Source organism: Chiloscyllium punctatum, chromosome 37 (assembly GCF_047496795.1).
Source record: "Chiloscyllium punctatum isolate Juve2018m chromosome 37, sChiPun1.3, whole genome shotgun sequence".
NCBI classification, from domain to species: Eukaryota; Metazoa; Chordata; class Chondrichthyes; order Orectolobiformes; family Hemiscylliidae; genus Chiloscyllium; species Chiloscyllium punctatum.
The window spans coordinates 3,927,650-3,944,413 of NC_092775.1; the positions used below are offsets into that span (position 1 = coordinate 3,927,650).

The 16,764-nt window shown below is 46.3% G+C and overlaps 1 protein-coding gene across 2 annotated transcripts in view; it reads right to left on the reverse strand.

Annotated features, from left to right (window-relative positions):
- LOC140462813 (DENN domain-containing protein 3-like) overlaps positions 1–16,764 on the reverse strand; it is a 152,304-nt gene that overhangs the window by 89,425 nt on the left and 46,115 nt on the right. For both annotated transcript variants that reach the window (XM_072556138.1, XM_072556141.1), the window contains exons 2-5: positions 15,239–15,381; positions 9,257–9,506; positions 2,559–2,674; positions 608–750 (exon numbers count right to left, since the gene is read on the reverse strand). In XM_072556138.1, coding sequence (XP_072412239.1) covers positions 608–750; positions 2,559–2,674; positions 9,257–9,506; positions 15,239–15,358 — 629 coding nt within the window. In that variant the 5' untranslated portion in view covers positions 15,359–15,381. The remainder of the gene's footprint in view (positions 1–607; positions 751–2,558; positions 2,675–9,256; positions 9,507–15,238; positions 15,382–16,764) is intronic.

Consider the following 16,764-nt stretch of genomic DNA (forward strand, 5'->3'; position numbering starts at 1 on the left):
CTGCCTGCCTTGCTGTGTTCTTCCAGCCTCCTGCCTGTCCCTCCTGATGCTGCCTGCCTTGCTGTGTTCCCCCAGCCTCCTGCTTGTCCCTCCTGATGCTGCCTGCCTTGCTGTGTTCTTCCAGCCTCCTGCCTATCCCTCCTGATGCTGCCTGCCTTGCTGTGTTCCCCCAGCCTCCTGCTTGTCCCTCCTGATGCTGCCTGCCTTGCTGTGTTCCCCCAGCCTCCTGCTTGTCCCTCCTGATGCTGCCTGCCTTGCTGTGTTCTTCCAGCCTCCTGCCTGTCCCTCCTGATGCTACCTGCCTTGCTGTGTTCCCTCAGCCTCCTGCCTGTCCCTCCTGATGCTACCTGCCTTGCTGTGTTCTTCCAGCCTCCTGCTTGTCTACCTTGGATTCCAGCATCTGCAGTTGTTTTGTCTCCCCCTTAGCACAGACCTTCCCTTTTATCCCAAACTGGAGGTCCCCAGGCCCTTTCCCAGTCTCTTGCCTGATCCCTGTTACATCTCTAATGTTTTTCCCATTTCTGATGATGGGTCACTAAGCTCGGTTTCTATCTCCACATGCATTCTGGACCCTGTAGGGGGAACAGTCACTGGGTAAATCTCTTACCAGGAAAGGCATTCCTTCAGCACTGTATAATATGGAAACTTTGTGATGATGCAGATCCCAAAGGGGACCAGGACTTTGAAAGGTTCAGAACAGTCTGTTGTGAGTTCCGTGCTCTCGGAGGGAGATGGATAAAGATCGGATTCCTGCAAAGGCAAAACCTTAGGTCAGGCAGTGGAAGACATTTGATGACTTCACTTTCCCAAAACATTTCCCTCCCCTCTCCCCTTCCCCCAACTGCCTCTCCCCCATTGCCAATCTTCCTCCTGCTGGGTCAGAGTCCAGTCTCCCCAGCATCATTCCTGGTGAAGGGCTCATTCCCAACACGTTGATTCTCCTGCTCCTCGGATGCTGCCTGACCTGCTCTGCTTTTCCAGCAGCAGACTCTTGACCCGTTTCAAGGTTAAACCTTAAGGCAGAGGGTCATCAACTGTCCGAAAGGGAGGAAGGGCAGGGGGGGTCACCTCTGTGGAGATCAAACCCACCCCTAATACATATTAACAGCAAAATAAAACTTAGAAACACAACATAGAAACACAGAAGGTAGGAGCAGGAGGAGGCCATTCAGCCCTTCGAGCCTGCTCCACCATTCATCACGATCATGGTTGATTGTCCAACTCAATAGCCTAATCCTGCTTTCTCCCCATAACCTTTGGTTCCATTCACCCCGAGTTCTATATCTAGCCACCTCTTGAATACATTCAATGTTTGGGCATCAACTCTTTCCTGAACTCCACAGGCTCACCGGTCTTTAGGTGAAGAAATGTCTCCTCATCTCCATCCTAAATGGTCTCCCCTGAATCCTCAGACTGTGACCCCTGGTTCTGCATGCACCCACCACCGGGAACATCCTCCCTACATCTACCCTGTCTAGTCCTGTTAGAATGATATAAGTCTCTATGAGATTCCCCTCCTCACTCGTCTGAATTCCAGTGAAAACAGTGAGTCAATCTCTCCTCATCCGTCAGTCCCACCATCCCTGGAATTAGCCTGGAAAACCCTCACTGCACTCCCTTGAGAGAAAGAGCATCCTTCCTCAGAAAAGGAGACCAAAACTGCCCACAGTATTCTAGGTGTACTGTAATCTCAAGCAGGAAACCTAAATTGGGATGCTGCCATTAACTCTAGCCCTGTCACTCATTTAGGAGGGAACAGGAGGAGGTAGTGTGCAGCTTGTTCCACCATTCTGTTAGAACATAAGGAATAGGAACAAGGAAAGGCCATTCTGCCCCTCAGATCTGCCCTGCCATTGTATAAGATCAGGCCTCATCTACCCCAGGCCTCAGCTCCCTCCTCATAGTCATCAACTCCTGATAGTTCACAAACTTATCCACCTCCTCTCTAAATACTTTCAGTAATCTAGCCTCCACAACCCTCTGAGGCTAGTAACGTCCAGACATTCACTACCCTCAGAGGGAAGAAATTCCACCCTATCTCAGGTTTAAATGCATGTCCCTTTATTCTGTAACTGTTCCCCAGTTTGACACCTCCCCCCACCCCCCCCCAACCACCCCCACCCCCCTCCCCACCCCCACCCCCCTAATCTGGACCGATCTGAACGGACTCTATTGGCCCACCTTGGATCCATATTCCTTCATATTAGACCCAAGTCAATTTCCTGCCATTTACTGTACCATGTGAACATGATAATTAGGAAGTGTAGGCCATTCAGCCCCTCAAGCCTGCTCTGCCATTCAGTAAAATTGTGATTGTGAATGTTTCCATTGACCCCGATAACCCTTGATTCCTTGCCTCACGAGAAACGATCTGCCCGTGCTTTAAATCTAATCAAAGACCCCACCTGCACTGTTTCTGAGGCAGAGTTCCAAAGACACACATCCCTCTCAGAAAATAAAAGGTTTTCTATTTTTAGAATTCTCTTTTTAATTCCACGGATTAAAACGCTGCCCCAACCCCAGCATTTTGTAGGAAACCCATTGTTTCAAATGCTCACCTTTATCTCTCTGTTAATGTGGAGCACCACTCCCTGTTGTCTGTTCCCAAGGATATCCGTCAGAACCAGGAAATGGAAAGACTCTTCCTGCTCTTCTACTGGAAGCTTAAATCCATCTGGGAAAGGGTGAAGAAGAGAGCAAGAGACAGAGAGACGTGGGGGGTAGGGGGGGGGGTGCGGGGTAAAGGGGATAAGTGTGGAGGGTGGAGGACAGAGTGAACAACATGACAGGAAGCGGATTACCAAGGGCATGAGGCATTCAGGGAGTGGGAAAGATGGGAGACAAACAGAATCAGGGAGAGAAAGAGACAAAGAGAAAAGGAGATGGGAAAACAAGGAGTGAGCGACAGACAGAAAGAGAACATAAATATACAAAGACAAACAGGGGAGATGTAGACAGAGAGGGGAAAAAGATAGAGACCAGGGAGGAAGCATATAGCACAAAAGAGACAGCTCAGGAAAAGTGAAGGAGAAAGAAGGATGGAGAGGGACACACACACACAAACACACAAACACACACACACACAAACACACACACACACACACACGGTGAGAGATATACCGAGAGAAAGAGAGAGAGATGGTGAGAAACACCAGGACAGTCAGAAACAACAAAAACAGGACAAAAAGCACAAATCAAATAACTCTGCCTCTGATTTCCTCTAACCTGACAAAGAAATACTTCTGTACCAATAAAAGGAAAGGGAAGGGTCCCATAGTCCCAGATGACCTCAGGGTAGTGAGCAACGGACAACAATATTGACAATCGAGTGGGAAAGCTGATAACGTCTAAAAAAGCTTGTGCTTTTGCTGCTCTTGTTACTGAAACATTTTATTTGTTTTAAAAGTCATTCCTGTTTCTTTTTTTTCTTAGAGTGAACAGAACCTCTGACAGTCCTGTTTATTTTTTTTCTTTGCTTTTCTCTCCCACACTCCTGCCTAACTGCTTATTTTTTTCCCCCAGCACCCATGTTGTGAGACACAGTGAGAGACACAAGGTGCACAAATCTTTATTCAGTTTCCACCACCAGGAAGATAGGAACTGAAACATTATATAGTGAATCCACATTGTTAAATGTCAGAAGTTTAGGGAAAGGGAGTGTTTCACTGGTTAATGTTTATATAGAAGATGCAACAAGGAAATAACTAACATCGCGGGAATCAGTAGGAGGCTATTCTGTCACTCCACCCTTTCCCCATTGTACTAGCTCATGGCTGATGTGTCACTGAACTCTATTCTCATACATAGTCCTTGATAAGACAACATGATATAGGATGAAGGAGCAAAATTAAACCATTCAGCCCATTCAGTCTGCTTTATCATTTGATCATGTCTGATAGGTTTCTCAACCCCATTCTCCTGCCTTCTCCCTATAACCCTTACTAATCAAGAACCTATCTCTCTCTGTCTTCAATTTGTCATTGAGTTGGCCTGCACAGCCCTCTACAGCAATGCATTCCACAGAGTCCCCACCCTCTGGCTGAAGAAATCCCTCCTCATCTCTGTTCTAAAGGGTCATCCCTTCACTCTGAGGCTGAGACCTTGGGTCCTAGTCTCTCCTACTGAGTGAAAACATCTCCATGTCCCTCTGTCCAGGCCTCTCAGTATTCTGTAAGTTTCAGTCAGATCCCCCCCCCCTCATCCTTCTAAACTCCATCGAGTACAGACCCAGGGTCCTCAACCACCCCTCAAATGACATTCATTCCCAGGATCATTCTTGTAAACCTCAGCTCGACACCCACCAAGGCCAGCACATCCTTCCTTAGATACGGGGCCCAAAATTGCTAACAATATTCCAAATGCGGTCTGACCAGAACCTCATACAGCCTCAACAGTACATCTCTGCTCTTATATTCTGGCCCTCCTGAAATGAACGCTAACATTGCATTTGCCGTCCTAACTGCCAACTGAACCTGCATGTTAACCTTAACAGAATCCTGAACTCAGATTCCCAAGTCCCTCTGTGCTTCAAATTTCCAAAGCATTTTCCCTTTTAAAAAATAGTCTACCTCTCTATTCTTCTTACCACAATGTATAATCTCACACTTTCCCACATTGTATTCCATCTGCCACTTCTTTGCCCACTCTCCCACTCTGTCCAAGTCCTTCTGCAGCCTCCCTGCCTCCTCAATGCTACCTGTCCCTCCAACTATCGTTTTGTCATCTACAAACTTAACAACAACATTGCTCATCCCTTCATCCAGATTGTTAATGTATAACGTGAATAGTTGTGGTCCCAACACTGACCCCTGTGGAACTCCACTCGTCACTGGCTGCCATTCTGAAAAAGACCCTTTATTTCCCACTCTCTGCCTTCTGCCAGTCAGCCAATCCGCTCTCCATACCAGTACCTTACCCCTGACATCATCGGCTCTTACCATACTTCACAGCTTCCCTTGCAGCACCTTGTCAAGGACTTTCTAAAAAGGCATGTACCCAATAAATATTTATCGACAACCGTCTTGAAATTATCAAAAGAATCCCACCCTCCTAACCAACTCTTGAGGGAAGACAGTTCCAGATTTTCACTGCACTCCTTTGTGTATCCTGTGAGGTCAGAGTTTGACTTATATCCATTGGAGTTTCAAGGAATGAGAGGTGATCTTTTTGAAGATGCTGAGTTGAATGGATGGGTGGATGCTGGGCAGATAGTGGGCAGATACTGGGTGGATACTGGGCAGATAGTGGGCAGATACTGGTGGATACTGGGCAGATAGTGGGCAGATACTGGGTGGATACTGGGTAGATAGTGGGCAGATACTGGGTGGATACTGGGTAGATAGTGGGCAGATACTGGGTGGATACTGGGTGGATACTGGGCAGATAGTGGGCAGATACTGGTGGATACTGGGTAGATAGTGGGCAGATACTGGGTGGATACTGGGCAGATAGTGGGCAGATAGTGGGCGGATACTGGGCAGATAGTGGGCAGATAGTGGGCAGATAGTGGGCAGATACTGGGTAGATAGTGGGTGGATATGGGTGGATACTGGGCAGATAGTGGGTGGATACTGGGAGGGTAGTAGGCAGATAGTTGGTGGATAGTGGGTGGATAATGTATGGATACTGGTCGAATAGTGGGTGGATAGATGTAGGATAGTGGGTGGATTCTGGGCCGATACTGGACAGATATTGAGTGGATACTGGGCAGAATCTGGATGTTCACTGGGCGGATAGTGGGTGGATACTGGGCAGATACTGGGTGGATACTGGGTGGATAGAGGGTGGATAATGGGTGGATGTTTCCTCTTGTTGAAGAGACTGAAAGCTATGGAACAGATTTGAGATAGGAAGAGAATTTCTATTCTATGGAAAGGTCATGAGAGTATTTCCCAGAAGGAAGTGAAAGCTGTATATTTAGATTTATTCAAGGCTAAGTTAGAGAGATTTTTGATAAACAAGGGAGCCTACTGTATTGGGGGGAGGTGGGGGGGGAGTCAGTCTGAAATGTGGTAGTACAGGCTTAAGGGGCTGAATAGCCTCCTCCTGTTCCTAAGTGCTGTATTCCTTATCCTAGCTGTTTCCTGACAATCACTCTGAATAGCTGGCTGTAATTTGAAAGTTTTGTCCCTTTGTTCTGGTCTCTCTTAACGGAGAGAATAGTTTTCCTACATCCACCCTATTCAATCCTTTCACAGTTCTCAATACTCAATGCAGCCCGTCCTCATGAACTAACATGGAGTAAAATTCCTGCAGATCTGCTGTAAATCTGAACTAGAAACCAAAATTGCAGGAGAAACTCAGCAGGTCTGGCAGCATCTGTGGAAAGAGAAACAATTAATATTGAGAGTCTGTAATGAGCTTTTTTCAGAGCCCCCATTAATTAACCCTTTCAGCCCCGGTGTTGTTCTGGTGAATCTGTGATGTGACCACCCCACCCCACCCCAGCAGTGTGAACACGTCCTCCCTGAGGTGCACTACCCAGAGCTCACCCCTTGATCCAGTCTGCTCAGACAACATCCTGCAATTATCATGATCGACAATATTTGGCTGGAGAGTGGCAAATAAATTTTGCACAAAGCTCCAGAGAAGGCCAGGATAAATTATGGCATTGATTGCTAAAAGAGTAGAGTGTGAAAGTAGGGAGGTATTGATGCAACTACAGTACACAGGAACACTAGTGAGACCACAACTAAAGTATTGTGGACAGTTTTGGTCTCCTCACTTGAGAAGGAATGTAATTGTGTTGGAGGCAGTTCAGAGAAGGTTCAATAGATTGATTCCAGAGAAGAGGGGTCTTTCTATTGAAGAAATATTGTGCAGTTTAGGCCAATACTCTCTGGAGTTTAGAGCAATGAAAGGAGATCAACTTGAGATATTGAAGATGCCAACGGGAATTGACAAAGTAGATGGAGAGGATGTTTCCCCATGTGGGGCATTCCAGAATAAGAGGTGATAGCTTTAGGATAAGGGGTAGTCGATTTTAAACAGAGATGGGGAGGAATTACTTCTCTCAAAGGGTTGTGAATGTGTGGAATTCACTCCCCCAGAGCATGGAGGATGCTGGGACAGTGAGTAAATTTAAGGAGGAGATAGACAGATTTTTAATTAGTAACAGGTTGAAGGGTAATGGAGAGTGGGCATGAAAGTGGAGCATAGGTCGAGATGAGATCATCCACGATCATGTTAAATGGTGGAACAGGCTCAAGGGGCTGAATGGCCTCCTCCTGTTCCTCGTTCTTATGGTGTTATGACTTTGAGTCCAGTCTGTGAGAAGGTTAAATGCTCCTTCCCAGGCTGAGCTAATGGATATCTTTCTGTAATCTTTAATATTGGAATAAATCATTAGACAAAGAGAGAAAGACCATAATTATTGGGTTTCTGAAACCACAGTGAGTGTCAGGATAGTGGACATGGAGGGCTGGTGGTAGTGAAGGGAGACGGAGTTTGCTGAGATTCTGACCTCACTTGTCCAGTGATAATGGATACTGGGCACTGACTGGTGGTCCCTTCTGAAGCAGATCTGAATGGGTTCATGATGGGAGAGTTTCTCTAGGGATTGACTGTTGCCTGTTACCCATTGGAACAGCACTAGGCCATTCAGCCCTTAATCCTGTTCCACCATTCAATGAGATCATGGCTGACCAATGGGCTAACTCCATGGACCTATTTGAGAATCTCTCCACTCTCCTCCTTGGAAACCTTGTTTCCCCAAACTATTTTTTTAGATTAGATTTCTTACAGTGTGGAAACAGGCCCTTCGGCCCAACAAGTCCACACCGCCCCGCCGAATACCCCTACATCTACCCCTTACCTAACACTAGGGGCAATTTAGCATGGCCAATTCACCTGACCTGCACATCTTTGGACTGTGGGAGGAAACCGGAGCACCCAGAGGAAACCCACGCAGACACGGGGAGAATGTGCAAACTCCACACAGAGAGTCGCCTGAGGTGGGAATTGAATCCGGGTCTCTGGCGCTGTGAGGCTGCAGTGCTAACCACTGTGCCACCGTGCCGCCCACAACTCTCTCTTGACCAGCTGGAGGCCAATCAGCCATCATGCCTGTTCTGGCTCTTTGAAAGGGTAGTCTAATCCGTGTCACTTCCTTTGTTCTTTCCCCATAGCCCTGTGAGCTTGTATGCCTCAGGAATTGAACAAATTGAATAAAGCGATTTGAAAAATGCTGAATGTGTTGGGCACAGGGGGCTCTATCTTTCGTACTGCTCTGAAGATCCCGTCAGGACCACACCCACGCCCCATGGTGGGATTTGGGATTCCAGCCGTCTGATCGGGAACTGGCCGCAACAAGTGGGACATGGGGCTGGACTGATGTGAGTGGGGAGCTGGCCACATGTGAAATGTTTAAAATTCTGAGAGGATTTGACAAGGGATATGCTATGAGGCTGAAGTTGGAGAATCTCAAACCAGAGATTGATCTTTTCAGAATAAGAGGATTGGCCATTACAGGATGAAATGAGGAGGAATTTCCAGGCTCGGTTCGCTTTTTCTCCGTAACCCCTGATTCTCTTCCTGATTTAAAATCTGTCTATCTCAGCCTTGAATATCATTAATGACCAAGCGTCAATGTGTAATACAGAATGCCACATGGTTCTGTAGACTCTGAGAGAATAAATTCCTCCTTATCTTTACCTTAAATGTGCAGCCTCTTACTCTGAGACTATACGATCTGGTCCGGGACTCTCTTCCAATGGGAAAAAGCTTTTCTGTATCTACACTGTCAACCCCTCCCCCCCCCACCGCCAAACTGTTTCGATAAGGTCACCTCTCATTTTTCTAAATTCCAATGAGTTCAGACTCAATCTACTTGACCTCTCTGCAAGACAGTCCCTCCTAGTGAACCTTCTCTGGACTGCCTCCAATGCCAGTACACCTGTCCTTAGATAAGGAACCCAAAATTATTCACAGTATTCCGGCTGTGGTCAGGCTAGTTCCTTGTAAAGTTTTAGCAAAACTACCCTTTTACATTTGCTTCCCTTTGACCTTTCTGATGAGTCCCACTTCCCCTTCTCTGTCCCCAGTGGCTGCCTTTCCTCACTCTGAAGATCCATTCAGGACCTCATCCAGTCTTTGGGAAGTCTCCAGCAGGTTTTCCTAATTGTTTGTCTGTTCTCTGGCTCTCCAGCCTATCAGCCAATGAAAACAGTGTTAGCCTTGAGAAAACTAAGGGTCAATTGATATGCTGCCTGGTAAGTCATTCCCCTGAGTCTGGGACACGGCTATCTAAGTCTCTCACCTGGGAAGCACAGCTCCGGCAGGCCACACAGCTCGATTCCCTTTGGAACGTTGAGGTGCTCCTTAAAAGTTTCCATATTTCCAAAGAGTTGGGCTGAAGTGAACGTTGGTCCCACGATCTCCTCCTGCTTGTGCGATGAGCTCTGCGAGTCGGTGTGAACATTTGTTTGAGGCCCGGTGAACGGTGGAGCATGAATGGACAGAACCTCTGGAGTAATGTCTGTGGCGTCAAAGAAACTGCTGTGCATGTCCTGCACCAGACACAGCACGTCATTAAGGAGCAGCAAGCAAACTGTGTGATATAATACAGGACTCCAAAACTGTTCCTCCACTATCAACTCACTGGCTTGGTTTATTGACTAGTTTAATTGACTGGGTAGAAATAAACGCTCAGAAGTCAGATGACACCAAGTTATAGTCCAACAGGTTTATTTGAAATCACAAGCTTTCAGAGCGCTGCCCTTTCATCAGGTGCACTGCTGTTGGACTATCACCTGGTGTTGTGTGACCTCTGACCTTGACCACGCCAGTCCAACACCAACATTCCACATAAAGGGAGAGCAGGTTGGGCTTGGGTACAGAAGGAACTGTAGAGTCCAAATTGTTAATAAACTATTCTCAAAAAAAGGGTCTTAAAAAGGGTATTATGGTATAGGGGTTATGTCCTTATCTTTAGGCCAGGAGGTCCAGGTTCAAGTCCCACCTGAAGATGCAATAACCGTGGAGGTGTGTAATAACACGTCCAAACATATCGGTTAAAGGAAAGGATCTCATTGACAGACCTGGATCCAAATGAACAAAAACAGAAATTTCTGGAAAAGCTCAGTAGGTCTAGCAACATCTGTGGAGAGAAATCAGAGTGAACATTTTGGGTCCTGTCACCCCTCCTCAGGCCTTCTGAAGAAGGGTTCCCAGACCCCGAGCCGTTAACTCTGATTTCTCTCCACAGATGCTGCTAGACCTGCTGAGCTTTCCCAGCAATTTCTGTTTTTGTTTCTGATTTACAGCAGCCACCAAGCTTTAGATTTTTACTTGGATCCAAATGAGCATTATTGTTTTGATTTCAGTCCGAAAACTACCCAGGTACAGAGTGAAAAGAAAGGTGAGGAATAGCAACAGTCGCTGCTTCCTGGGGCTAAGCTTCGTTTTGCGATCTGGCTGGTGCTTGTCGAAGGAAGGGAAGGTTGGGGATATTCGAAATCCTCAGAAAGGACTGCAGCTGGCAGAGTCCAGACTGGAGCTCAGGGCTATCCTCCTGTGGGACAGTGTGTAACACAAGCTCAGGCTTGGGAAGCAGCATTTTATTTTGTTACATTTGTTATATTAGGTGAGATTTCCATAGAATGAAAACACGCCATTTGCCCAACAAGTCCACACGACCCTCTGAAGAGTAACCCAACCAAACCTATTCCCCTACCCTATATTTACCCTTGACTAATGAACCTGCCACTATGGGCAATTTAGCATGTCCAATTCACCTAATCTGCACATCTTTGGACTGTGGGAGGAAACTGGAGCACCCGGAGGAAACCCATGCAGACACAGGGAGAATGTGCAAACTCCACACGGACAGTTGCTTGAGGCCGGAATCAAACCCGGATCCCTGGTGCTGTGAGGCAGCAGTGTTAACCACTGAGACACCATGCCAGCCCACGTCAATCTCAGATGTAGTGTAGAGATTGGCAGAGAGGAGGAAACCTTTCGTAGTAGAGAGAATGTGGAGGTCCCACTTGGGTTTGGGAAGCAGAGCCAAACAGAGGGTTATAATGAGCTCAAGGATGTCAGTAGATAACAAAATTTCAGACGGTGGAGCTTTTAGAGTCATAGAGATGTACAATACGGAAACAGACCCTTCGGTCCAACTCCTCCGTGACGACCAGATATCCTAAATTCATCTAGTTCCATTTGCCAGCATTTGACCCATATTCCTCTAAACCTTTACTACACATATACCCATCCAGATGCCTTTTAAATATTGTAATTGTACCAGCCTCCACCACTTCCTCTGGCAGCTCATTCTATACACACACCACTGTCCGCGTGAAAACGTTGCCCCTTAGATCCCTTTTGAATCTTTCCCCTCTCACCTTGGTACTCTGCCCTCTAGTTTTGGACTCTGCCCACCCTGGGGAAGAGACTTTGTTTATTTATCTTATCCATACACCTTTTGATTTTATAAACCTCTATAAGGTCACCCCTCAGCCTCCGACGCTCCAGGGAAAACAGCCTCTCCCTGTAGCTCAAACCCTCCAACCCTGGCAACATCCTTGTAAATCTTTTCTGAACCCTTTCACATTTCACTACATCCTTTCAGTAGCAAGGAGACAGAATTGTACACAGTATTCCAAACATGGCCTAACCAATGCCCTTTTAGAAACAGAAGAAAAAAGGTTTCCATTGACTGGCTGAAGAGCAGAGAGTTTATTGAGAAAGAGTGATTTACCCCTCACACTATCAGAGGACCAGAGATGATGAGAATTGAGGAGATGGGACTGGAACAAGTCGGTGGAACCAGAGTCTATCCCCTTAATATGATACAATACAGAACACTAATGTAATAAACTCCTCACAAGCCTCTTCCCTTTCTGTGACATCTCACTCTGTCAACATGACCTTCTACTCCTTTTTTGTTCTGTTTATTCAGCTTCCCCTTAACAGGATTGTTACAACATGGACAGCAGGACCAAAGCAGCTTTCTACATCTGTACCTACAGCAGAGAAAAATTAAACCATCAGGGAACTTAGAGAGTCACTCCAATGGTTCCTAACCAGACTTTCAAATAACCAATCCCAAACTTTGTGAATAATTAATCTTCAGACACCATTTTTGTATCATTACCAGAAAATTTAACAGCTTATTTAATGCAAACTAGTGCGAGCAGAGAGAAGATTAAACACCACAGTAAACTAATTAATGTCTGTGTTTTAAACCTGAAACATTAGTTTTTGGCTGTATTTTCACTAGACAGACACAAGATCAATAGGAGAAAACAACCAAACTGACCAGCTTAAATAAACAGTTTTCACGATGCATTGTGTTGCAGATATAAATGTGAACACCCTGGCTGGTTTTTACTGAAACATTGATCAGGTTCACCTTTTCAGTCCACCCAGGCGAAGGCCGCAATATGTCTACCTCAGTTCTCTGCTGTTTGGAAAAAAACAAAGAACTGTGGATGCTGGAAATCAGACACAGAAATTGCTGGAGAAACTCAGCGGGTCTGGCAGCATCTGCGGAGAGACAGGGCAGAGTTAACGTTTCGGGTCCAGGCACCCTTCCTCAGAACTTCGTTCTCAGCTCTGGAGAAGGGTCACCGGAGCCGAAACATTATCTCTGCTTTCTCTCCACAGATGCTGCCAGACCTGCTGGGATCCTCCAGCGATATCTGCTTTTGTTTCCTATCTTTGGATTTCCTGAAGCTGGGCTCGTAGATTAGGCAGGGAGCTTTCAAATCTTCTCACTCTCTCAGCAACAACCCAGAACCATCTCACAGAAAACTTGGGTTTCAAAAAAAACCTTTAATTCAGGATCTCCTCCCCCTCCGACCCCGGACTCTTCCCAAGGCCTGAGTCACCATTCAATACCTTCCATCTGCTTAATCATAGGGTCTCCCTCAGCCTTACAGGAACTAATTCCCAGATGCTGACCTCATTAATAGCCAAAATCTGTTATCTGTTTAAACATGATGATGTTCCTGGGGTGGGGTTCATCATGTCTGCTAGACCCCTGCCTGGAATGGCATGGTGGCTCAGTGGTTAGCACTGCTACCTCACAGTGCTAGGGACCTGGGTTCAATTCCTACCTCAGGCAAGTGTCTGTGTGGAGTTTGCACATTCTCCCTGTGTTTGTGTGGGTTTCCTCCCACAATCCAAAAGATATGTAGTTTAAGTGAATTGGCCATGCTAAACTGCCCACAGAGTTAGGGACATTAGTCAGGGGTAAATGTAGGATAGGGGAATGGGTTACTCTTCGGAGGGTTGTTGTGGACTTGTTGGGCCAAAGGGCCTGTTCCCACACTGTAGGGAATCTAATCTAATTAAAACCTTTTAAATCAAAACTCAGTCTGCAATTATCCTCCAGGCCTGGCCTCCAATAAACAAAGCTTAGTCAGAGTCAGAGAGATGGACAGCACAGAGACAGAACCTTTGGTCCAACCCATCCACGCCGACCGGATATCCCAACGCAATCTAGTCCCACCTGCCAGCATCCGGCTCATATTCCTCCAAATCCTTCCTATTCATATACCCATCCAAATATCTCTTAAATGCTGTAATTGTAACAGCTTCCACCACTTCCTCTGGCAGCTCATTCCAAACACGTACCACCCTCTGTGTGATTGTTTCGTCTGTTTTTTCCTTTTTAACCCAAGCTGTCCCAAAGTCCATCAGTCATAAAACAAAAATACTGAAATATAAGAGAGGATTCAATGAGTCTCCCCCCTCAAAAATATGAAACACTATTTTGAAATGAAGTCCACTTCATGACAAAGTAACTCTTAGACAACAAACAAAATACAAACCTCACAGCCATTCATGCTTCCTCTCACAAGATTCTTACTCATTATCCAACTTTACTGGTCACCTTCTTAAATTTATCACAGTCTACACTTGGGATAAGGCATTAGTAATTATATTTTCTTTCCTGGAAATAGTACAATTTTTATGTTAAATGGCTGTGGATTTAAGCTCCATCTGGATGAGTCTGGGGTTTTATTTATAAACTTAGCGATAAATCTCAGGGGATTATGATCTGAAAGGAAGACAGGCTCAAAGTGATCATCTCTGACACAAACATCAAAGACGTTGAAGAGATTGTTGGTGCTGCCAAGGTTTCTATGGTCATCTTTCAAATATGGCTGTGGTGTGTGTAAATACAAATGGCACAACTAGATAAAGGCAATTAAACAAAAAACAATGAAACTTCAGCAAGGGTTCCAATAGTATCGATGTTATTGTCCTTATTCTGACCTTTAGCACAGGTGGATATTTCAAGCAAAAACAGAAATTGCTGGAAAAACTCAGCAGGTCTGTCAGCATCTATAGAGAGAGAAACAGACTTAAGGTTTCGGGTCGAGTGACCCTTCCTCAGGTCACTCAACCTGAAACATAAACTCTGATTTCTCTCCACAGATGCTGCCAGACCTGCTGAGCTTTTCCAGCAATTTCTGTTTTTGGTTCTGATTTACAGCATCCACAGTTCTTTCAGTTTTTATTCTGGATTTTTAAAAGAAATATGCTCATGAGATATGGCGCACTGGCTGGTCAGCAATTAATGGTCCCTCCCTAACTGCCCTGAAAGCAGTTAAAAATTAATAGCACTTCTGTGGGTCTGGAGTCACATGTAGGTCAGACCAAGTAAGGATGGCAGATTCCTTCCCTAAAGAGCGTTAGTGAACCAGATGGAGTTTTCCAGTAATCGGCAATGTTTTCTTGGTCGCCATGTTGAATTCAAACCTCTGCCTTTCTCATGGTGAGATTCTAACCCATGTCCCTAGAAATGAGTTTCATGCCTTTGGCCAGAAATGGGGTCTCCTGTGTCTGACCATGACAGATTGAACCCTGTGGGGTGGTGTACCCTGTGTGGACATCAGGAGGGGATGAGATCAGGATGTGACTGACCCAGTATTCTGATTGGGCTGTGAACTGTTGGCCCACACTCACAGGACATACACATAGTGACAAAGGCGATTCCTTAAGGTGGGGAGAGACGGGACACCAAGTCTGCATGATGGCTGTTACCTGGACAACAGGGAAGCAGGACTGTGGAGGTTAACAACTAAATACTGTGGATGCTGGAAATCTGAAATCAGAACAGAGAGTGCTGGAGAAACTTAACAACATCTGTGGAGAGAGAGAGAGAAACAGGGTGAAATGAATCTTCTGGAGGACTGGAAGGTGTTTGAGTGTGGAATGGTGCAGCTAGTGTCAAGGAGGAGGGAGGAGCCCTGTCATGACTATCGAGTGTATAACTTGGGACACGTACCTGGATCACCCGCCGGAGGTTTTTGGGAGAAATCCCAATAATGAGGCACATCTCCAGCAGCCTGTGACTCCGCAAGCCAACTTCTGCATCACCTGCCACTTGCTCACTTCCTTCGCTCATTGTCCCGAGGGTAAGGCCAGCAGCTGGAGGGGAAACAGAACCAAAAAATATCAGCAACACTTTCCCAGGGTTTCTTGCAGTTTCAACAACCTGCACACTTTCTCCCAGAACCAAAAGCACTTCTTGCATTTACTTTCACCGAAAAGGAGGAGGGAGAGGGAGAGGGAGAGAGGGTGGTTTGGGGAGAAGATTAGCTTGGGGCGTTAATTACAGTCCAATGCTTTTCATTGTCATCTCCAGAGTTGAAAAATGTGGTGCTGGAAAAACACAGCAGGCCAGGCAGCATCCGAGGAGCAGGAGAATTGACGTTTCGGGCATAAGCCCTTATCATCCATTCCTGAAGAAGGGCTTATGCCTGAAACATCGACTCTCCTGCTCCTCGGATGCTGCCTGACCTGCTGCGCTTTTCCAGCAACACATTTTTCAACTTTGGTACTCCAGCATCTGCAGTCCTCACTTTCTCTCATTGTCACCTCCACCACTGTATCCAGAATCGTAGAAACACTATCGTGTGGAAAAAGGCCATTTGACCCATCAACTCCACAATGACCCTCTGAAGAACATCCCACCCAGACCCAACCCAATTCTATTCCGTAACCTCACACTTACCACGGCTAATTAACCAGCCTGCACATCCCTGCACACTATGGGCAATTTAGCATGGCCAATTCACTTAACCTACACATCTTTGGACTGTGGGAGAAAACCCATACAGGGAGAACATGCAAACTCCACACAGAGAGTCACCTGAGGCTGGAATTGAACCTGGGTCCCTGGCACTGTGAGGCAGCAATGCTAACCACTGAGCCACCAACTATCCAATCAGGTTCGTTCATAAGATTAAAGTCCTCCAATTGGATTACCTCTTGTAGCCCTCCTGAACTGTTTCCTTTAACCCTTGTTTGCAGCCAGGTGAGTATGTGTGATGGGGAGACAGCCACCAGACTCAGCTACTCAAAGCTGGTAGCTTTAGGAAGGGGTTCAATGAGCTGAGGACAATCCAGGCAACTGAAGGCACGGCTGCTATTAGGGAATGGAAAGATCCCAGGGGTTCGAGAGGAGGTCACACAGATAGAGAGATGGTGGGGCTAATGGAGGAAAAAAAGCCCAAAGAACTGCAAATGCTGGAAATCAGAAAATGCTGAGAATTGCTGGAAAAGCTCAGCAAGTCTAACAGCTGCAGTGGGAGAAATCAGAGTCAACGTTCTAGATCCAGTGACCCCTCCTCAGGAGCGGGAGATAACGGAGGGATTGATTGCAAGAACAAATTGAGGGAATGCTGACCTGTGAGCTAATGTCAGAAAGTCATTGCAATGTCAAATCCCTAAGGGCATTGTGGGTCTACCTACAACAAATGCCCTGCAGTGGTTCACCCCTACTTTCCAAGGGGCAACTAGGGATGGGTA